The sequence below is a fragment of the Gracilinanus agilis genome, chromosome 1 (genome assembly GCF_016433145.1).
Source record: "Gracilinanus agilis isolate LMUSP501 chromosome 1, AgileGrace, whole genome shotgun sequence".
NCBI classification, from domain to species: Eukaryota; Metazoa; Chordata; class Mammalia; order Didelphimorphia; family Didelphidae; genus Gracilinanus; species Gracilinanus agilis.
In genome coordinates this window covers 342,028,631-342,052,257 of record NC_058130.1, presented here as the reverse complement: position 1 = coordinate 342,052,257, position 23,627 = coordinate 342,028,631, and the positions used below count along the sequence as shown (strand labels likewise).

General features: G+C 34.6%; 2 protein-coding genes across 3 annotated transcripts in view; one reads left to right on the top strand and one right to left on the bottom strand.

Moving 5' to 3' along the window:
- The window catches only part of ZBED3 (zinc finger BED-type containing 3), a 36,499-nt gene extending 34,155 nt beyond the window's left edge, over positions 1 to 2,344 (top strand). Inside the window, exon 4 of the mRNA XM_044663166.1 lies at positions 2,041 to 2,344. Within this exon, the coding sequence (XP_044519101.1) occupies positions 2,041 to 2,102 (62 nt within the window). The 3' untranslated portion in view covers positions 2,103 to 2,344. The remainder of the gene's footprint in view (positions 1 to 2,040) is intronic.
- A 4,441-nt stretch (positions 2,345 to 6,785) lies between these two features.
- Positions 6,786 to 23,627, bottom strand: part of AGGF1 (angiogenic factor with G-patch and FHA domains 1) — a 76,656-nt gene continuing 59,814 nt past the window's right edge. For both annotated transcript variants that reach the window (XM_044663148.1, XM_044663155.1), the window contains exons 12-14: positions 20,405 to 20,532; positions 9,158 to 9,257; positions 6,786 to 7,149 (exon numbers count right to left, since the gene is read on the bottom strand). In XM_044663148.1, coding sequence (XP_044519083.1) covers positions 6,949 to 7,149; positions 9,158 to 9,257; positions 20,405 to 20,532 — 429 coding nt within the window. In that variant the 3' untranslated portion in view covers positions 6,786 to 6,948. The remainder of the gene's footprint in view (positions 7,150 to 9,157; positions 9,258 to 20,404; positions 20,533 to 23,627) is intronic.

Here is a 23,627-nt window from a genome sequence, read left to right as displayed (position 1 = left end):
TAATCCTGTATTTATAAAACTCTACTCGCACACATTTTCCAGTTTTTTTTATAGCACATTAAATAAAGTTCCTGGAAAAAAAATGATATTCCACTAACCAAATATGATAATGTCATAGGTAGCACACAGTTCTGAAAGGGAGATCCAATACAAGGGAGCAGTTGTATTTTGGAAATAATTGTACTGAAAGATAAGATACAGATTAAATTTCATGGTCACAATTCCAAATTGCCATCTATGCTTCATTTAATCTGAAATAGAAATTGCCTATCCAGGACAGCTATGACCTTCCTAATCAGCATTTTATTAATTTCTGGTTGTTCAAAAAAACAAAAACAAAAAGTCAAACCTAACAATCAGTGCATGATTTCAGATCTCTAAATGAATAGGTTTCTAATAAAGCCACTGCAAAGCCACTGCAAACTGGTTTACTCTTATCTAAATGTTTTTAAAAATTAATGTGATGACATGGAACTACCTGCTTCTTAAAAATATATTTCTAGTGCTATTTTAAAAATAGACAGGAGGCAGCTAGATGGCTCAGTGGATTGAGACCAAGCCTAGAGACAGGAGGCCCTAGGTTCAGATATGACTTTTAGGTTCAAATCTACGTGTGTGACCCTGGGCAAGTCACTTAACCCCCATTGCCTAACATTTACCACTCTTTTGCCTCAAAACTAATAAACAGTATTGATTCTAAGGTGGAAGGTAAGGGCTTAAAAAAAATTGACAGTTACAAAATAGTTGGTAAAAAACATTCCTCTGACTTGTAAAAGAAGGAAAGTTAACAGGAACAATTATTATTTTTTTTGAGGATAAATATTTATTTCCCTTTACATCAAAATAAAGTCAATTACAAAAAGCTTTCTAGAAATGTACATTAGCAAAGATTTAAAACATTATACAGAAATATTTTTTTGAGTTTAAATAATTTTTATTTTTTAGAAAAGTTATCATGGTTACATGATTCATGTTCTTACTTTCCCCTTCACCCCCCCAAGCCCCCCCCCAATAGCCGATGCACATTTCCACTGATTTTAACATGTGTCATCGATCAAGACATTTCCAAATTGTTGATAGCTGCATTGGTGTGGTAGTTTCAAGTCTACATCCCCAATCATGTCCGCCTCAACCCATGTGTTCAAGCAGTTGTTTTTCTTCTATGTTTCCACTCCTGTAGTTCTTCCTCTGAATGTGGGTAGTATTCTTTACCATAAATCCCTCAGAATTGTCCTGGGTCATTGCAGTGCTGCTGGTACAGAAGTCCATTACATTCGGTTTTACCACAGGGTATTGGTATCTGTATAATGTTCTTCTGGCTCTGCTCCTTTCACTCTGCATCAATTCCTGGAGGTCTTTCCAGTTCACATGGAATTCCTCCAGTTTATTATTCCTTTGAGCACAATAGTATTCCATCACCCGCATATACCACAGTTTGTTCAGCCATTCCCCAATTGAAGGACATACCCTCCTTTTCCAGTTCTTTGCCACCACAAAAAGCCCAGCTATAAATATTTTTGTACAAGTCTGTTTATCTATGATCTCTTTGGGGTACAAACCCAACAATGGTATGGCTGGATCAAAGGGCAGGCAATCTTTTATAGCCCTTTGAGCATAGTTCCAAATTGCCAGCCAGAATGGTTGGATCAGTTCACAACTCCACTAGCAATGCATTAATGTCCCAATTTTGCCACATCCCCTCCAACATTCATTATTCTCCCCTTCTCTAATTTTAGCCAATCTGCTAGGTGTGAAGTGATACCTCAGCAATATTTTGATTTGCATTTCTCTAATTATTAGAGATTTAGAACACTTTCTCATGTGCGTATTGTTTTGATTTCTTTATCTGAAAATTGCCTATTTGTGTCCCTTGCCCATTTATCAATTGGGGAGTGGCTTGATTTTTTTTATACAATTGATTTAACTCCTTGTATATTTGAGTAATTAGACCCCTGTCAAGAGTTTTTTGTTATAAACATTTTTTCCCAATTTGTTGTTTCCCTTCTGATTTTGGTTGCATTGTTTTTGTTTGTACAACAGGGACAATTATTAAGACTTGGTATGAGATGTTACTCAGGTTTGGTTTCTTTCTCTCCTGCTGAATCAGAGACTGGGACCTTTTCATTTTGAGGGGACTTCATTTTTCACAAGTAAGTCACCTTCATTCTCTTGCTCGGTAATCATGCCTATTTGCTTCCCTTTTGTTCCTTCTCCTCCTTCCCCCCCTTTTGTGAACTTTTCTGTCCTTGGCTTTATCCTTACCTACTGTCTTTTTGGGTTAAGCTCAACTTTTGCAAGGATGGATTTAGCTGACAATCTTGTCCTTCTTTTGGGCTCTTCACCTATTTTCCCTTCTGCAGTTGATCTTCCTCTTCAGCATTCTGCCGTGATTGTATGTCAACTTCTTCTCCTCAGACTCAGTGGCGTGAGCACCTGGGTGGGACACGGGCAACTGGGGTCTGGGGTTGGAGTGCAGGGAAGGGCCAATGTCAAGAGCACTTCTCTTTCCAAGCAGGAATCCTGGGCCTAGATGTTCTTCCTCCAGCCACTTGGGCTACTAGGACCACCTTATAGACATTTGGGCCAAATTTTTTTTTTGTACAACTGCCTCCCTTTTGCATTTTGTTCATGAAAGTTTTTCGATTCCTTTATTTTTAATTTAAATTTTTTACATTAAAATTCTCAGGTAACTCTCTCCTTCCCTCCCCTCCGGATATTAGAGACATCATTTGACAAAATATATGTAAATATAAAACTTTGTCCTGGTGTACTTATCGGTTCTTTTTCTGAGGGTAGACATACACATTATTCTTCAAGCAATATTTCTGATGCTGTATGTAATGTTCTCTTGATTCTGCTGGTTTCACTCTTCGTAATTTCATGTTGATCCTTTCATGCTTTAAAAAAACTTGGTCATTTCCTACAGCATAATAGTATTCCATCACAATCATATGCAACAACTTGTTTAGCCATTTCCTAATTGATGGGCAACCCCTTTTCTAGTTCTTTGCCATCACAAAGAAAGCTGCTACATTTTAGAATATATGGGTTTCTTTTCTCTTTTTCCCTGATCACCTTAAGGAAATGAACTTAATAGCAGTACTGCTGGGTCAAAAGCTATACTATTTTAAAACTCTTTGGGCATAATTCCATATTATTTTCTAAAATGGTTGAACCAATTTATGTTCCACCAACATGCTATTAGTGTCCTCATTTTTCCATATCTCCCCCATTTGTAATTTTGCCCTTTTATCATTTTAACCAATCTGATTGGTGAGATATCTTAAGAGTTGTTTTGATTTGCATTTCTCTAATCAATAATGATTGAATGCATTTTTATAGTTATACATAGCTTTGATTTCTTTAATCCCAAAACTATCACTTCCTCTCTTTTTGGCCATTTTATCAATTCTGGAGCTATTAAAAAAACTGATATTTACAAAATAGTTAATAAAAACATTCCTCTGAATTGTACAAGAAGAGAGGTAATAGGGACAATTGTTAAAAGTCTTGGCATAATATGTTACTCAGGTTTGGTTTCTCTTTTTCTTGCTATTGAATAAGAGACAAGGAATGGCATGCATATATATATATTTAACTTATAAATCTTTACCTTCTGTCCTTTATAAGGCAGAAGAATAGTAAGGCAATTGGAGTTAAATAACTTGCCCAGGATCACAGAGCCAGGAATTGTATGAAGCCAGATGCGATGAATGTCTCATATTCTTATACATTTGATCAAGTTCTCTATACATTTTAGGCTTTATCTCTTGTTGTTGCCTCATTATTACTTTAGTTCAGAATTCATCAATCTCTTCTTATACATAGCTCTGAAAGGTACATTATCTGCTCCTCTTCTGTTTTTTAAATAATACTTTTTTTTAACATTCAGGTCACACATGAAATATGCTGGTCTACACCTAATTTCTGCCAGACTGCTTTTCTAGTTTCCCCAGGAGTTCTTTGTCAAATAGGGATTCTTTCGTAGGTAATTTGTTTTTGGACTTCTTAAATGTGGGGTTGAGAGGTACTTTCAAATGTTGCAGAATATAGAAAATCTCAGATGTTTATTTTTGGAGTATAGTTTTAGGATGCTGTCAAGCATATTCTTCTCACAACATGGTCCAAAGGGCTTTGGGAAATACAGCCTCTGAATTCTTAAAATATCTCCCAGTTTTATAGTTTATGAAAGCAGTATTTAGAAACATATCAATCAAGAAATAACTAATACAAGAAGGGGCAAAGAAGGTTGTCTTAATCCCAGGAAATTTTGTTTTATCATATCCATAATAAAAATGGCACATCAGAGGGGGCAGCTAGGTGACTCAGTGGAGTAAGAGTCAGGTCCAGAGATGGGAGATCCTGGGTTCAAATTTGGCCTCAGATACTTGCTAGCTGTGTGACCCTGGGCAAGTCACTTAACCCCCATTGCCTAGCTCTTACCACTCTTCTGCTTTGGAACCGATGCACAGTATTGATCCAAGACAGAAGGTAAGGGTTTAAAAAAAAAAAGTACATCAGAAAAAGCATAAATTGAAAATAAGAATGATTAGACAAAGATCCCCATAGCAAAGGTTTATTTTCTCTTTTTTCCCCTTCCCCTCACTTCCTTTTCTGGCAATTGAGGTTTATTCTATCTGTTTGACATTGTAGAGGATATGAAATTCACAATGTTGAGACATTCTTCTGATTGAAATATTTATTGCTTGTTTCTTAAACTGGCTAGAAACTAAGATGCCACATTCTGCAAAGTTCAATAATGTGCAGCTCCACTTAGCAACAACAAAAAAATGTAAAACATTTAGAATTTCAATTACTAAATTGAATTTGAATGTTATACTTTCAACTATACACAGTCATGAAAACTGTATGAGAATACAAACATTTTATATGCTTGGACAATAATTTTCAACATGTAAAAAAGGTAGTAAAACTTAGATATATTTCAAATTTCCCCCAATTCTGAATTTTACAAAAAACAAACAAAAATGGGAGAAGGAAGGAGGAAAACCACATTTTTAAAATGACTTCAAAATTTGTAGTCTGACCATAGTACATGGCAAAGCCTTGAGGCTAGTAAAAAACCAGAAATTTGAAAAGAAGTCATATGAACAGACTCCAAAGTGGAAGTCTTTTGGGGAGCTGTTCTGTACCACATGCACCTGATCTTTACTATTGTGACACCTATAGCTATTATAGAACCCTCAAGGCAGGTAAAATGCTATACCTAAAGAGTACCACTCATCAGAAGTGGATCCTGCCTGGGCTCCTTTACTGGATCCAGGACTAGCATTTGTAGGGTAGATCTTAGCATCAGGTTCTCTCTGAATCTGGTGGAAACAAAAGGAGGCTACAAATTTAGCCCAACTCTATTTCTAAAACCCCTGGACACCAGTGCCTCAGAAACTGATTAATTTAGCAAGCCTACAAGGGACTTATCAAGTGAAGTCTATGTGGTTCTTTCTCTTATCTTTAAGAGTTTATCTATTCTTTTTTATCTGCCATGTCGCTTCAACCTCTCATAGGCCTAGAAAGTCCTAAAAGTATCCATGTTAGCTTCACCTTGTAAAATTTCCTCCTCTCTGTATGCAGTACTTTAAAAGCTCCTCCTACCAGAACCATTTCTCATTTCCTCCTTTCTAAATCATAAAGACCTCTCTTCATGGTAGATTTAGGAGCAAATAGTTGTACTAATTAGAAAGGGGTTGGCTCCTCCAATAGTTTCACAGCATGGAAGCTGATACGAAAGTAGAAAGGAAGGCAAAGAAACACAGATATAACATAATCTGCAGAGCAGTGACACCTACATTCAGAAGGAAGGACTGCAGTCTTCCAAATGTTTCAGAGGCATTTGCTGCTAAAAATCCTCATTTTAAACAATAATGCTTTTCTTACGGTCCTACTACTATAAGTGGCATAATTTCTTTAAACACATGGTCCAATGAATCACACCATTTAATGTTACAATTGTTTTTATTGAGTGTAAGAACATATTCCATAAATATTTTGATTTTGAGGCCTTTATTTTGTAGTCCATTTTTCACTGGAAATCAGATTTACCTGGCACAAACTCCATTGCCAGCAATGGACTTATCAAAAAGACAAATGCCAGGACATTAAATATTTCAATACTGTATTCAGCTGTTTACATCTGGACACCTTACAGTTTCCAAACATACCAAATGTAAATGGTTAATATGCTGTACAAATCAACACATTCTTCATAGAAGAAAACAGGAAAATGCTAATTTACTACAACCTGTTCATTATCTTTTCAATAATGTTACTTAGGTTATCTCATGGATAATAATATTCCCACACAACTAGCCATATTTTTTCAATAGCCTATCTAGTTTCTCACAGGACAAGTGAGAGAAGCATGTAACCAAAATGATTTCCGTGAAGTCAGAGATGCCCCTTCTTTACTTTGTGATTCATAACTATGACTACACGGAGATGAAGACAAGTGTATATTTTCAAAGAGCCATTTACATTTGTATGGTTTTTGCTTCCCTTTTAAATTACAAAGAAAATGAAATACTGTGAATGAGGAAATGTGATGTAAAAGACAAGGTAATTTTCCTAGTTAGGTGGTCTTTTAAAGGAAAGAAGAATTCTTTAATCTATGTTTGCATTCAATTATTCACATCTGTGCTCAGTGAACTTCAGTTAACTCAGTGAAACTTATGGCAGCTTAACTCACTGATTAGTTTAAAATAAGGTGTTTTTCGTTTGTTTTTTTTTTTTTTTTAAGATGAAAATTTGACCAACATAACTAAATAGTCCATAGCTAACCAAATTTTATTACATGTCTCTGAATCCTGAGAGGGTAAACTGTTATTTCATTCCCTCACACATACATATTTGAAAAATAAAAATCCCACACAAAAAAAAACACAAAATCTAAACATTTAAAAACTCTGAATTTCTTTGTTCTATGATTGACCATCACTCTGCAGTCTCTTTTACCCAAGGCATGACTCCTGGTGCATCTTTTTGTAGTTTAACTTCTGGGAAGTTTCCAGCAAATCTTTCTCTTGCTTTGTCCCAATTCTTTTTGTTTTTACTTTGGAAGAGCTGAACATCTTCAAGTGAAGATGGTTTGCCTGTCCCCAAGCCTGCATGTGTCTGTCTCAGCTGAAGCTGGATCTGTTTAAAAAAATTGAATAATTTTATTTAAGAGCCACCATATAATTCTAAATTAATTGAAGTTCTCTTTTTACCTTAGCCCTTGAATTGGAATTCTGATTTAAGACTGAAACAACAAACTCTCAAACACATCAAATACATATAATAAGAGGTCACATTAATAGGCATGAAATTTCATATCACTTTTTTGCATTATGCCTCATCATGAAATCAGGATATACTACTACTTTCCAAAGCAACTGCCTAATTTCATCTTGAGATGTTTCAGAATGTTATTCCCACAGTCTGACTAAAAGAAGAAGCACTAGCCATGTATCAAATCCTTACCTGGCTTTCAACTAAAATATTCAGCTGCTGGGCTATCTGCTATTTTCAATAACATAAGAGAAATTCTACAATAGGAACCTTAAGCAGAAGATGCTTGTTTCATTTTCTTAAGGACTGAGGGTAGACCACAATCTGGGGAAAAGTGAGGAAACTAAAGTTATAAATGCATCAAAATGTCACTCATCACTTCAAAACAAAACAAAACAAAACCCTTACCTTCCATCTTATAATCAATACTATGTTTTGGTTCTGAGACAGAAGAGTGGTAGGTAAGGGTGAGGCAACCAGGGGTTAAGTGACTTGTTCAGGATCATACAACCAGTAAATCTTTGGGGCCAGAAGTGAACTCAGGACCTCCCATCTCAAGACTTAGCTCTCAATCCTGTACCACCTAGCTGCCCCTTCACTCACTCAACATTTAGGGTATCAAGTGATTATTATGGAACATATGATCAGGAGACAGGTTTAGAAAGGTCAAGTATCTTGGACAAAGTCATGCAATTAATAAATAGCAAAACTAGGATTCAAATATGGGTGTATTCTACATTTAGCATCCACATTACTACCCTGTTATATTCATTATCCTAGTTTTCCACTGTCTTCTCTACTAATAAACAGAATTTGCTTATTTATAACCTAAGGGATTCAGCTTTAAAACAAAACAAAACAAAACAAAACAAAACAAAAACCTGTATGTTTTATTTAAGGCCTTTCCTAACTAGGGCAGTGGATACATATAATGAAAAAGCACTTGTCACGTGCTATATGTTAATCACTGAGTTAGTACTAAGGGTACAAACAGAAAACTAGTTCTTGTTCTCAAGGAGCTCACATTTTGTTTATGGAAGGCACTTATTTATACATATAGTTTAGAACACTTATGAAAGGTTCAGAACACCTTAAGGTGCCAAGGAAGGCCAAATTCCAGTGGCTGAAGTTCTGGCAGTAATTCACCATATGAAAGGATTGTGGTTGGCAACTCTTGGATCATCAAAGTGATGTATGTTCCCAGTAAATAGATTATTGAGAAATAATTGGAGAAAGGATTGGAATGAAGGAAGGTTCTGGGTTACTCCACTGAAGGACGGAGGGAGAGGTGGGGGAGAAAGGGTAGAATTGGGGAGGGAGAGGGTTGGTTTGCCAGTGTCCTGTTCCTGACAGTTTCTTTGGCCGCCAGTTGGGATTTAGGTGGCAGTGGGTAGGCTGGGGTAGGGGAGAGGATAAATAAATTAGTAGCTGAATATGGGCCTTCTAAAAATAGCTCATAATATAGTTAGTAAGTGACTTCTTCATAACTTGGGAAAGTTATATAAGTCAAAGGTTTTTAAACCTTTTTGTGTCATGGACTCCCTCTGGCAGGCTGGTGAAACCTATGGGTTCTTTTTCAGAAGTTTTTTAAATGAATCAAATACATAGGATTACAAAGGAAACCAGTTACACTGAAGTTTGGGTATTAAGAAATATATTAAGAACCTCCATTTGAAAAAGCAGTCCGAGACTGAGTGTTTGAACGTTCAGGATTTAGCATACCATAGGCAAGCAACTGAAAAAATTGAAAAAATTGAGGCATGCTATGACTCGATGAAATTCCAATTTTATATCAAGAATTCCTTTAAAACATTTTTCCTCAAAGAAAGTTTTTTTCTTACAAGTAAATTGGGCTGGAAAATAGAAGACTTACTGGAGTTTTCATTCCTCCACCATCCTTTCCTAGACCTTCTCCTTTTTTCCAACCCATCTTCTCCAACATCTTCCGACCTTTGTTGTTGTCATTGATTTCACTTTAAGGAAAATAAAAACGTTACCTGATATATAAAGGAGAAATTTAAAACATTTCTGAATAATAATTTTTCCTTGATTTCTATGACATTGTACTCTCCTGCTCTACCCTTCTGCCATATATGCAGGTGTTCCCTAAGGTTGTATCAATGATTTTCTTTTTTTCTCTATAATTTTACTTGATAAACTCATCCTTGTCATAGCTTTGTAGCTGTAGATGAATCCAAAATGTTTTCTCTCCCTCCAATCTCTTTTCTGAATTCCATACTCATGTTTCCAATTACCTACTAGATATATCCATTTGATGGATTTCCCACAAACATCTCCAACTTACCATGTCAGAGACCCACCTTATCTTTCATCAGAACGTGTTCTTGTTTCTGTTAAAGACACCAGAATCCTCTGAAATCCTGTGCTTCATCACTCTAGGCCCTTGATCCTACTCTTTTTCTGGCTAGAACAATGCATCAGTTGCAAAATCCTATTTCCACCTCTGACTGATCTTTATTTTTTTTTTCTAACTGATACTACCTCAATGTAGGCCCTCTTCATCTACTGCCCCAAGTATTCAATAGCCCTTTAAAATTGTTCCCCTATTTTCAGACCACCTTAAATAACACTATCAGATTAATCTTCCTACAGCACACATCTGATCATGTCACTACATGACTAAAAGCCTCAGTGATTTCCCATTACCTAGCTGTTGCTTTTTTTTTAAATTCCTATTTAGAAACTTCTTTTATTTCCTTGCATGAAACCTCCACTCTAGTCAGTATAGTTGCCCAGAAGCAGGCCTTAATGTCACTTCTTAGTCATTTACAGATCAGGCTGCTCCACTCCATAATCCATTCTTCTCAACTCTTTTCTACCAGAATTTTCTGACTCTTCTTCAGAGTCTAGATGTATGGTCTCTGATAAATGAACTTTTATTTTATCTTCCCTGGTTACTTTTTCAATTAAAAAAAACTATTTCCATGTAAAATTCTTTTTTTAATGTGTGTTCTTATAATAAAATAATAAAATTGTTGTAAAACCCTTACTTATAGAAAGATACTGGTTTTTAGATTTTAAAAGATCTTTCTGATGTTTCAAATGAATCAAAACTGAAATATAATCATACATGTATATGATGCTTAGAGAAGAGTACATTGGTGTGCTCTCTAATAACATTAACTTACAATACATTTTAAGAAACTTTATTGTTGTTTTTGAAAATTTTTATTTTGTAAAATTTGGCCCCTCCCTACACCATAGAAAGCATCATCTGGCAAAATAGATATTTTTTGTGTTTCTACTTCTCAGTTCAATCTCTTGAGGTGAACATTAACAAATTATTCTTCAAATATTAAGTCTACAGTGATATGTGGTTTTCTCTTGGTTCTACTGACTTCCCTCTTTATTATCTCATGTGGTTCTTTCTATGTTTTAAATAAATTAATCTGCTCACTGTTTCTTATGGTTGCAGCAGTATTCCATCCCAATCATGTACCACAATTTGTTTAGGTATCTCTCAATTGATGGACACCCTCTTGATTTCCAGTTCTTTGCTATCACAAAGAGAGTTGCTGTAACTATTTTGGAACATAGAGGTTCTTTTGCTTTTTCCTTGACCTCCTTGGGAAGTAGAACCAGTAATACTTTTTTTTGGTTTTGCTGGGTCTAAAGATATACAGAGTTCTTTAGCTCTCTGGAATACTCAGATTCTTAATGTTAGATCCTCTACCATCTGGCTCTTTTCTATCCTAGTTTTATACTATTTCTTTTCACAATCTCTACATTCTTGGTAAATTGGGCTACTTTTTGCTCAAAAATATCTTGGTACTTTGCAAATCTATACATTTGCTTACACTGTTCCCTATGTCCTTTATTTCACTATACCTTTCTCCAACATCTCCACCTGTTAAAATCCAACCATAAAGACTGAGCTAAAACACCACCTCCATGAAGTTTTCTTTGATTCCCTTGCAAGCAGTATTGTGACAAAAAAAGCATTGGGGAGATCCAGATGGCTTGGAGCTGGGAGGACCTGGGTTCAAATCTGGGCTCAAACATTTCCTTGCTGGGAGACCCTGAGCAAGCCCCTCAGTTTGCCTAGCCCTTGTCCTTGCCTAACCCTCATTTGCCTAGTACTTGCCCATTTATTCTAGGATTAGGATTTTTAAAAAAAGCAAAGAAAAAGAACTGGATTTAGAGTCAGAAGACCTCAGTTCAAATTCTCTCTACTATAGACCACCTGCATGACAATGGGCAAGTAAATTGATCACCTCATTCTCAATCTATAAAAATTAGGGCTTTGACTTCAATGATCTTAAAGGTCTTCTTCCTTCAAATCCTATGATGTTGTACCATCCTTGGAATAGTAACCTCTTAAGACACTTATCAACTTCTACGCTGTAGAAGTAGTCTGTGTACCTGCCTTATCTTATTAAATCAAACTCCTTAAGAATGGAGATTATTTGTCTTATTTCTCTATCTTCCCTGGGACTTAAGTTTAGTGTTTTTTCACATATGATGGAGTTTCCTCTTATGATCCTTCTGCCTTCTGACACTGAGAAACTTGGCTGCTACCAAAAGACAATGTATCTCTGGCCATTCCCTTTTCCCATCTTTTCTGTACCTTCTCATGTGCTGGCCAACTCATTATTCAATGCCACTTCTAGACACTATTCTGCCACCAAATCTAGCAATCTCTTCCTTGGAGGAGATAATTCACCTAAATGCATATTCTGGGGGTCATTAGTGATTAACATCACTCATTTCTGAAGGAGTTTAGTGACTGGCTCACAGTGTACTTGGGGAAATTCGAGACTTGTATGTGTTTCCTCAGACATCTTGGCTTCCAGTTTCTTAATCTCCTCAATTCTCCCAACCTACTTTTCTACAGCTACACATTTGATTTTTCCATCACCCATAACCATAATTGAGAATTCTAAAATTCTTTTAACCAACCAAAATCTCCTATCATTCCATTTCTATGCCTCCTTCTTCTCAAATTTATTAGTGATCCTTATTATGATCTCTATCCCCTCTATTCCTTGGTAATCTTTCAGGTCATCACTCTGACTCTGGCTTACTTTCTTCCCTGCCCATTCTTGACTTGATACTTGATTAGTTCAAAGTTACACTGTCCTTTACTCTCAAATTCTTTAACTACTTAATGTCATTACTAATGCACACTGTGAAACCCCAAACCTGGTTTATCCTTATAATCTACTTTCCACTTTTACTCACATATAACTGAAGAGTGTTGGAGGAAGTCAGGTAACTTTGATGACTGGATATACTACAAATGTATGTCATCTAATCTCAACTGGGCCCTCACTGTAACAAGTAAAACACTTTTACTCTTCCCTAGTTGATTCTCTATTGTGTTCTTCCAACATCTGCTTCAAATAAAATTTCTTTCTTTTCCCAAGTTTTCCACACAACTTCTTGCTGTACCACTCCAAAAGAGTCTTGTCTGAGCCTTTACTGAGGCCATTTGATATAAGCGCCATCTTTTTTTTCCTTTCTTCCATCAAAGGTCAAAAATCCTTGATTTCAGTCCCATTCTTGCCTTCTTTAGTCCAGGCACTTTTTAAAAGGTAGCATTTCTCAATAAGAATATTTATTCTAGATGCACCATTTCTTTTTACTTCTTCTGGTAGATTACTCTTTACCATTCCTCTCTAATAACTTTCATCTGTTACTATAGCTCTTCCTTGCTGCCTATAAAGTCAAGTCTCCCTATCCTTAAAAAAAATGAAAAAACAAAAACACTTGAATATACCATTTCTTTAAACTATTATCCTTTGTTTTAGCCAAATTGCTAGAAAGCTGTCACTGTCTTCAGCTATTTCTCACTTCTTAAAAGTCCCATCTAAAATCTTATCTTCTATAGGAAGCCTTCTCCAACTACTCTTAATTCCAGTGCCTGCCATCTATGAATTCTTTCCTTGAGCTCCAGAGACTGTTTTTGCCTCTTTTTGTATCCCTAGTACAGTGCCTTAGCATTTCTCTTATCGTGAGTGATTTAAAGCATTTTCTTTATCTGAAAACTACCTATTCATATCCTTCAATCATATCAACTGGGGAATGATTTGTATTCTTAATGACTGTTCTCTATATATTTGAAAAATAAAGCCTTTATAAGAGATACTTGCTTTAAGAATCTGTTCCATCATTTTCTCTTCTAATCTTGGTTGCATTGGTTTTGTCTGTGCAAAATCTTTTTAGTGTAATATAATCAAAGCTACCCCCCCCTTTTACATTCTATAATGCTTTCTATCTCTTGTTTGGTCATAAATTCTTCCCTCATCCATAGGTATGATCCTCTAATTTGCTAATGGTAGTACCTTTTTTTTGTCTAAATCATAGATCCATTTTGACTTTATTTTGGTATAGGGTGTGAGAAGTCAGTCTATACCCAGTTTCTGTCATACCTTTTTCTGGTTTTTCTCAACAGTTTTTATCAAATAGTGATTTCTTGCTTCATAAACCTAGACCTTTGGATTTATCAAACACTAAATAACTATGGCCATATATAACTCATATTGTGTAGTTATTCTATTCCACTGATCTACTGCTTAGCCAGTACCAGATTGTTTTATGATTATGGCTTTGTAATAATTTGACATCTGGTATCCTTAGGCTTTCTTTCATTTTTTTATTGATTTCCTTAATATTCTTGATCTTTTGTTCTTCCATATGAATTTGGTTATTATTTTTTCTAGTTCTGTAAAATAATTTTTGGATAATTCAATGGATAAGGCAAGGGATAAGTAGACTGAGGCAGACTGTCATTTTTATTTTATTATTCTGGCTCAACCAAAATTAACATCTTTCCAACTGTTTAGATCTGACTTTATTTTTTTATAAAATGTTTTGTAATTGTGTTCATATAATTTCTGGGTTTGTTTTGGCAGGGAGACACCTGAGTATTTTATATTATTTATAGTTAATTTAAATGGAATTTTTTTCCCTCTCTCTTGTTGCTGGGCTTTGTTGGTAATATATAAAGAAATGCTAATGTGTGGATTTATTTTTTATCCTGCAACTTTGATAAAGTTATCAATTATTTTAACTAGTTTTTCAGTTAATGCTTTAGGATTTTATAAGTATATCATCATATTGTCTGCAAAGAATGATAGTTTTATTCTTCAATGCCTATTCTAATTCCTTTAATTCTTTTTTCTTCTCTTATTGCTATAGCTAGCATTTCTAGTATGATACTGAATAATGAGTATTCTTGCTTCCCCTGATCTTACTGGGAAAGGATTTAGTTCATTTTCATTACAAATAATGCTTGCTGATGGTTTTAAGATATGTATTATCATTTTAAGAACAGTTATATTAATTCTTATGCTCTTTAATGTTGTTAATAGGAATGTGTTGTATTTTGTTAAAAGCATGTACTGAAATAATCCTGATTTGTTTGCTTTGTTATTGATTAAGTTAATTATACTAATGTTTTTCCTAATATTGAACCAGCCCTACATTCCTGGTATAAATTCCTCTGGTCATAGTGTATGATCTTTGTGATATATTGCTTTAATCTCCTTGCTATTATTTAAATTTTTGCATCAATATTCATTAGCAAGATTGGTCATAGTTTTCTTTCTCTTTTTTGTCTCTTCCTGGTTTAGGTATTAGTACTATAATTCGTATTTTAAAAGGAGTTTGGTAGGATGCCTTCTTCAATGATTTTTTTTAAAATAGTTTTTATAGTATTGGGATTAATTGTTCTTTAAATGTTTGGTAGAATTCATTTGTGAATCCATCTGGCCCTGGGAATTTTTTCTTAGAGAATTCATTGATGGCTTGTTCAACTTCTTTTTCTGAGACAGGATTAAGTATTCTAATTCCTCTTTTGTTAATCTAGGTGATTTATACTTTTGCAAATATTCATCCACCTCACTTTAGACTGCCAAATTTGTTGGCATATAATTGGGTAAAATAGTTTCTAATAATAGCTTTAATTTCCTATTCATTAGTGGGGCATTCACCCTTTTCATTTTTGATACTAGTAACTTGGCTTTTTTGTTTCCTTTTTTAAATCAAATTAACCAAAGGTTTGTCTATTCCACCCCCCCCCCCCATAAAAGCAGCTTCTAGTTTTTTTTTTTTATTAGTTCAGTTTTCTTGCTTTTAATTTTATTAATCTCGCCTCTTTAGTTTCATGATTTCCAATTTAGTATTTAATTGGGGATTTTAAATTTGTTCTTTTTCTAGTTTTTTAGTTGTATGCTCAATTCATTAATCTATACTATATCTATTTTATTAATGCAAGCAATTAAGATATAAAATTTCCTCCAAGCACTGCTTTAGCTGTATCCCATAAATTTTGGAATGTTGTCTAGTTGTTATTTTCCTTAATAAAATTACTGATTTTTTTCACTGATTTGTCCTTTGACCCATTTATTCTTTAGAATTAGGTTATTGAGTTTCCAATTAATTCTTAATTTCTTTTTTCATGAATCTTTGTGAATTATCATTTTATTACATTTTGACCTGAAAAGAATGCATTCATTATTTCTGCTTTTCTGTATTTGATTGTGAGGTTTTTATGCCCTAATACAAGGTCGATTTAATACATAGGTGCCATGCATTACTGGGGGGGGAAAAAAAAGGTTGTATTCTCTTCTATTTCCATTTAGCTTTCTCCAAAGTCTATCATGCCTACTTTTTCTAAAATTATATTCACCTCAACTTCTTTTTAATTTATAATACATATAAATTTATGATATATATGTAAATATAGTTAAATATATAAAATATATGATATATATAAATATAAATATAGTTAGTTTTATCTAATTTTAAAAGGAGAAAGTTGAGGTCCTCCACATAGTTTTACGATCTATTTCCTCCTGTAATTCATTTAACTTTTCCTTTATAAAAATGGATGATACACTACTTGGTGCATATATGTTTAGTATTGATATTACTTCATTGTTTATGGTATTTTTTAGCAACACATAGTTTCCCTCCTTATCTCTTTTAATTAGATCTATATTTAGCTTTTTCTGAGATCATGACTGCCACTCCTGCTTTTTTTAACTTCAGCTGAAGTACAACAGATTCTATACCAACCCTTTACCATTACTCTGTGTGTCTCTGGGCTTCAAATATGTTTCTTGTAATCAGCATATTGTAGCATTCTGGTTTTTAATCCACTCTGCTATCTGCTTCTGTTTTATGGATGAGATCATTCCGTTCACATTTACTGTTGATCATTAACTGTGTTAATTCCCTCCATCCTATCTTTTCTGTTTATTCGTCTCTCTTTTTCTTTCACCTTGTCCCTTTGCACAAGTATTATATTTCTGACCACTGTTTCCCCCAATCCATCTTCCCTTCAATAGGATCTCATCTCTCTCTTATTCCCTCTGAGCCAAATCTGATGATTCAAGTGTTGCCCCATCCATATTTTCCCCTTCTAGTCATCCCATTTTATCTCTCCCTTCTTCTCCAAGTGCAGTCTTCTTTCCCTCTCTTTTTCTTTATTATCTTCCTATTATAGGCAATTCATATCCACACCCTCTTATCTATGAATATGCCTCCTACTTGTCCTAATATTGATAAAGATAATAGGAGTTATAAGTATGATCTTGTGATATAATATATAGTTTTACAATTTAATCTTATTGAGTCCTTACATTTTCTATTTCTTTTTCTTTTCATGATTCTCTTGAATCTTGTTTGAATGTCCAATTTTCTATGAAGCTCTGGTCTTTTCATTAGATATTTTTGAAAGTACTCAGTCATTAAATGTTCCTGTTTTCCCCTTGAAGTATTATGCTGTTTTCTGGATAGGTGAATCTACATTATAATCCTACTTCCTTAGCCTTCCAGAATATATTTTAAGTGTGGTGAGCCTTTAAAGTGGAAGCTGCTAAATCCAGTGCAATCCTGATTGTGGCTATATATCTGAATTGTTTCTTTTTGGCAGACAGAAGTATTTTCTTCTTTGGTCTGGGAGCTGTGGAATTTGGCTAATATTTCTGAAATTTTTTCCTTTTATGATCTTTCAGGAAGTGATTGGTGGATTCTTTACATTTCTATTTCACCCTCTGATTCTAGAGTGTCAAGGAAATTTTCCTTGATAACTTCTCTTAGAAATAATTTCATTATGTCTAGGTTAATTTTTAATTTAATTTAAATTTAATTTTTTGCTCTTGGATTTCAATAATTCTTAAATTATTTCTCCACTATCTATTTTCAGGTCAGCTGTTTTTCCAATGAGAAGTTTAATATTTTCTTCTTTTGCTTTTGTTTAATTGTTTCTTGAAGCATTCAGCCATTATTTTCCATTTGTCTAATTCTCATTTTTAAGGAATTATTATATTTAGTGAGCATGCGTATCAGTTCTTTTTTTAAATATTTGTTTTCTTCAGTAACTTTTTTGAATCTTCCTTTCCCTTTGGCCAATTCTACTTTCATAAGATTTGTTTTCCTTGGCAAAATTTTGGATATCTTTTCCCATTTTGTTTCCTTTACCAAGCTATTGATCCTCTTTAAAATAGTTTTCCTGCATTATTCTCATTTCTACTCCCTCCCCATTTTTCTTCTAATTCCCTTATTTAATTTCTAAAGTCCTTTTTGAGCTTGTTCTTTATGTCTTTTGGGGCCTAAGACTAATTTATATTTTTCTTTGATGTTCCACAGATAGCTATTTTGTAAATGCTTCCTTCTTCTATGGTTGTATCTTGAACTTCCTTATCACCATAGTAACTATTTAAAGTCAGATCCTTTTTTTGTTGTTCATTTTTTTCTCACTTTATTTTGTGATTTTTTAAAATTATAAAGTTGAACTTTATGAATTGGAGAGGGTGTTGCCCCACATTTCTTATGCTGAAACTTGGGGCTTTGCTTCTGATTTGCACAAGGCCCAATAATCTAGCTACTTGTTTACCCTAGTAGGGAGTCTGCCTTCTGACTTGCTCTGATGGGAAACCTCAATGTGGATTTCTAGTGAGGTAGACTCAATGCTGGCCAGCTCCTAGGAGTGGAGCCTCACTGCTGGTTGGCCCCAGGAGTAGAACCTAAATTCTAATTGGCCCTGAGATTGAAGCCTGTTGGAGGCTTGCATCAGGTTGGGGGCCTTACTGCTTGGGGGGTAGGGGAGAAGGCCTGATGTGGCCTGCTTATATGTGGTCTATCCTTGCTGCTGCCTGTAGAGACTTTGCTCCCCTTCCACCCAAGAGAGACAGACCTATTGTGCTTGTCCTCCAGGATGCTCTGGTACAGTGAAGTGGTTTCTGCCACCAAAGTTTTTTGTGAGGCTTTTTTTCAGTGCTCTTAGAAGGGGAATTTGAAAGGATTGAGGAAGGTGGCTTCCTTAATCAGCCATCTTGACACCACATTTAAAAACAAATATAAAACCCTTACCCTCTGTAAATAACAAAAGAGCAGTAAGGGCTAGGCAGTGGGGGTTAAGTAACTTGTCCAGGGTCACCCAGCTAGGAAATGTCTGAGGCCAGATTTAAACCCATGTCCTCCCAATTCCAGGTCTGACATTCTATCTATTGTGCTACTAGCTGCCCACAATGATCTTTTAATAGCCAAGTCAAATGACCTTTTCTAATCTTTATGTGTTTTGAACTTTTTGAAGCATTTGACACTACTGACCACTCATATACTGGATAATCTTTCCTTTTTGGGTTCTCACGACACTATTATTTGATTTTTTTTTAAATTTATAGGCAATGAGGGTTAAGTGACTTGCCTAGGGCCACAAACTAGGAAGTATCTAGAGTCAGATTTGAACTAGCACCTCCTGTCTCTAGGGTTGCCTCTCAATCCACTGAGCCACCCAGCTGCCCCCAGACATTATTCTTTTAGTTCTCCTCCTGTTTGTCTTACTTCTTTATTTTCTTTGCTGGATCATCACTGATATCATGCTCCCTAACTGTGATTGTACCTCATGACTCTGTTGTAGGTTCTCTTTTCTCACCAACCTCTCTCAGTGACTCCATTGGCTCCTAAGAATTTAATCATCACCTCTAGGAAAATGACTCCATAGTCTAAATACCTAGCCCTAGAATGTACCCCCCCCCAAATTTTAATTCCATAGCATCAGCTGCTTATTAAACATGTTCAACTTGACATCTCTGAAGTACCTCAAATTCAACATGTCTGAGACAGAACTCATTATCTTTCTACCTCAAAATCACTCATTTCATGAACTTTCTTATTTTTGTCCAAGGTACTACTATCCTTCTAGAAACCTAGGTAGACATCCTTCAATGTCCTCACTTCTGTGGTCTCTGCACATATTCAATTAACTGTCAAGTCTTGTTGATTCAACCTCCACATCTCTCCCATTTCCTCATCTCAGATCTATATCCTAATTCACATCTTCACCAGTTCTCTCACTGACTATTCTAATAGCCTAATTAAAATCAAATACAAATCCTTTAGTTTGAAATTAAAATTATTTTCCACAAACTGGCCTTGATCTCTTTCTAGTATTAGTATATATTATTATCTTTTAAATACTTTTTGATCCAGTCAATTCAAACCAGTCTTGTAGTTCTCATACATGAAACTTCATTCCCCACTTCTTTGCCTTTGTTTTGGCTGATTCCTCTGCCTGGAACCTCTATTTCTACTTCCGTCTCAGTGAATCCAAAATTTCCTTAAAAGCTCAGCTCGAGTGCCTTCCGCTCCACATAAGGCATTTCCTTATTTTTCTCCCTACAAAATGACCTCATGTTTATATTGCATATATTTTGAGTTTGAGTTGTTCTTCTCCCTCTCAATAGAATGTAATCTCCTTAAGGGTGGAACTATTTCATTTGTGTCTTTTGGTTTCCAGTGCCCAGAAGGGTGGCTTGAACATAATAAGCACTTACCAAATATATGTTCTTTAAAAAATATGTGTGCATATATGTGTGTGTATAACTATAAATCTATACATTATACAAATGTACATATAGCTTCTCAGGGACAAGGGGGAATTGTATGATAAAAGAAGGCTTTAATTAATATCATGCTTTGTGAATAAAAGGCTAGAATTGGGCAATTTCATAATTTATCATTGCACGTTCTATATCTTCATCCTTTAAGGCTATTAGAATAGTAATCAATATATATTAAGTAATCTGAATATGAACACTGTATAATGTTTCTTGTATACTAAACAGGTGGCAATCTGTCTAATACTCACGAGTGGACAGAAGCAGGGGCATCATCTCTCTGAAATGTTCCTTCACTTCCAACCTGCTCTCTACGTTTTCCAGCTCTGTCTTTATATTTTGGATTCTTCAGTGCCTTTTCATCTTCATAGTCTGTATTCTTCATAAATACATAAAAATCATTAGGGAAGAAGGACATTTTAAAATAAATAATATAACTTACACTGTCTTAATGTAAGGTGGAGAGGCTATTTATACATTTATCTTCACAATAAAGCAAATATTTCCATATTTACAAATTAAATTTAAAAACCTCTCATAATAAAAAAAACCTAACTATTCAGATTTTTATTAGTTTATGTATTCTTTCTTAGATGGTTATATTTTCAAAGCAAAATAAAAATAATTAAAGGTATAGCACACAGTTATGATATTTTAACAATATTTGATCTAACGCTATATAGCTATTTCACTTCTGAAAGGTCATCATATGTCCTTGGGTTGAGAAAATCTATATTTACCCTAAATTTTATGTGGCCAAAAGAGGTTTTACAGTGCTTCTTGGAAAAGAAGAAAATTTAGTAGCATAGTTTTATAAATAAGCAGACATTCTCCTGCTGGCTGCCTAAAAAACTGGGGAAATAGTAAAAATGTTAGAATTCAGTGTTGCTATTGTTGTCATTTGCCAGAGTTTTGCTCTATAATGCTATTTGTCAATATTTATAATAAATGATTATCATGTATCACATTCATCCTAAGTAATAAATACAATGGCTAAGAGTAATAGAAAAAATGTGTGTGAAGAACAGATGAATTTACATTTTAATTCAACAAACATGGAAAATCTATGTGGCAAGGTACTATCCAGTTAGAAAACACCAATATACATGAATGCAATTGTGAAAATGTTCAATTATTTTGAATATCTATTGCTTGTAAATATAAACTTTAAAAGTTTTGACACTTTATTGTATCAGTTTTTGTTATTTTGGAATGTGAAGAGAAAGAATTAGAATCCAAGAATTTGGGAAAAAATATTCCCCATAATTTCTTTCTCTCAAATTCTGGCCCAGACATATGGTCTGTAATTATTTCTCTCTTTTATTAAATGAACAAATATTTATTTAGTGTACTATGTGTACAAAGCACTGAACATAAAAGCAAAATACTCTAATCCCTCAAGGATCTTACAGCTCACTGGATTTTAATATTAATAATGTTATTTTCAAAGACATCAATAGCAATATAAAAATTTTCTAAATCATTTTTGACTAGAGAAATGCACATTAACTGAGGAACTACCTCATACCTATCAGATAAAGAATAATGATCCTAATACTAGAGTTATGGAAGGGAATGAATTAACTATATCTGTCACTTAACTGTCTTGTGACACTGGCAAAATTCCTTAACCTATATGGTTCTCAAGTTCCTTCTGATGAAGTAAAAGCATTCAAATAGAAGTTATCTTTTGTTAATTATTTGGCTTAGCTTTTAAAAACATATTATTTTAAAAGAAGAATTTATGATTAAAGAAGAGATAGAAAGTATTAAAGGATGTAAATCAGATAATTTTGATTACATCAAATTAAAAATGTTTTGCACAAACAAAACCAATGTATCCAAGATTAGAAGGAAAGCAGGAAATTGGGGGAGAAATTTACAGTAAGTTTCTCTGATAAAGGTCTTGTTTCTCAAATATATAGAGAACTAAGTTAAATTTGTAAGAATACAAGTGATTCTCCATTTGATTAATGGTTAAGGTATATGAACATGCAATTTTCAGAAGTAATCAAAGCTCTTTATTATTGTTTTTCAGTCACATCCAACTCTTCATGACCCCTTTTGGGATTTTCTTTGCAAAAATACTAGAGAGGTTTACCATTTCCTTCTTCAATTCATTTTACAGATAAAGAACCTGAGGCAAACAGGGTTAAGTGACTTGCCCAGGGTTATACAGCTGGTGAGTATCTTGAGGCCAGATGTGAACTCGGGTCTTCCTGATTTCAGGCCTAGCATTCTATCCACTGTGTTACCTACCTGCCCAAGCTATCTAGAGTCATATGAAAAAATGCTTTAAATCCCTATTGAGTGACCCTTAATGCCCTGCTGGTTGAGTGGTGAACTGATCCAACCATTCTGATGAGCAATTTGGAATTAAGCCCAAAGGGCTACAAAACTGTGTTTTGCTTTGATCCAGCAATATCATTATTACTAGGTCTATAAATCAAAGAGGTAAAAGAAAAAAGGCAAGAGGACCAATATATACTTTTTAAAACTATTGCAGTTCTTTTTTTGGTGGCAAAGAATTGGAAATTGAGGGGGTGCCCATTAGTCAGGGTATGCCTAAACAAGTTGTGGTATATGATTTTGATGGAATATTATTATGTTATTTAAAATGACATGCAGGATAGTTTCAGAAAAACCTGGGAAGACTTTTATATAAATTGATGCAAAGTAAAGTGAGCAGAACACTGTATAAAGTAATAGTAATATTATAATGATGATTAACTATTCAAGACTTAGCTATTCTGATCAATATAATGATTCCATGACAATTTCTAAGGACTCATGATTAAAAATGCTACCTACCCCCAGGGGCAGCTGGGTAGCTCAGTGGAGTGAGAGTCAGGCCTAGAGTCAGGAGGTCCTAGGTTCAAACCCGGCCTCAGCCACTTCCCAGCTGTGTGACCTTGGGCAAGTCACTTGAGCCCCATTGCCTACCCTTACCACTCTTCCACTTATGAGACAATACACCGAACTACAAGGGTTTAAAAAAAAATGCTACCCCCTTTTAGAAAGAGAACCGATGGATTCTGAATGCAGATTGAAAGCACTGCTTTTTCATTTTCTTTTCTTGCTTTATTTTTTCCTGTAAGCAACATGGTTAAATGTTTTGAATGATTTTGCATTGATAATGATTATCATATAGTTTGCCCTATCAATGGGTAAGGGAGGGACTAAAAGGAAGGAGAAAATTTGGAACTGAAAACTAAAAAAATGAATGCAAAAAAACAATTAATTAATTAAACCCCTCCCCAACAATAATGCTAATTTCACTCTGATACTTTGAAAGACCTATAATTTCAAGAGTTCAAAGATACATGGTTTCAACATTCCCCACTGACATGGATTGAATCCTTCCATATTTCAAGAGATGCTAGGAGGGGAAAATTTATCACCTAGTATAGTGGTTCCCAAACTTTTTTGGCCTACCGCCCCCTTTCCAGAAAAAATATTACTTAGCCCCCTGGA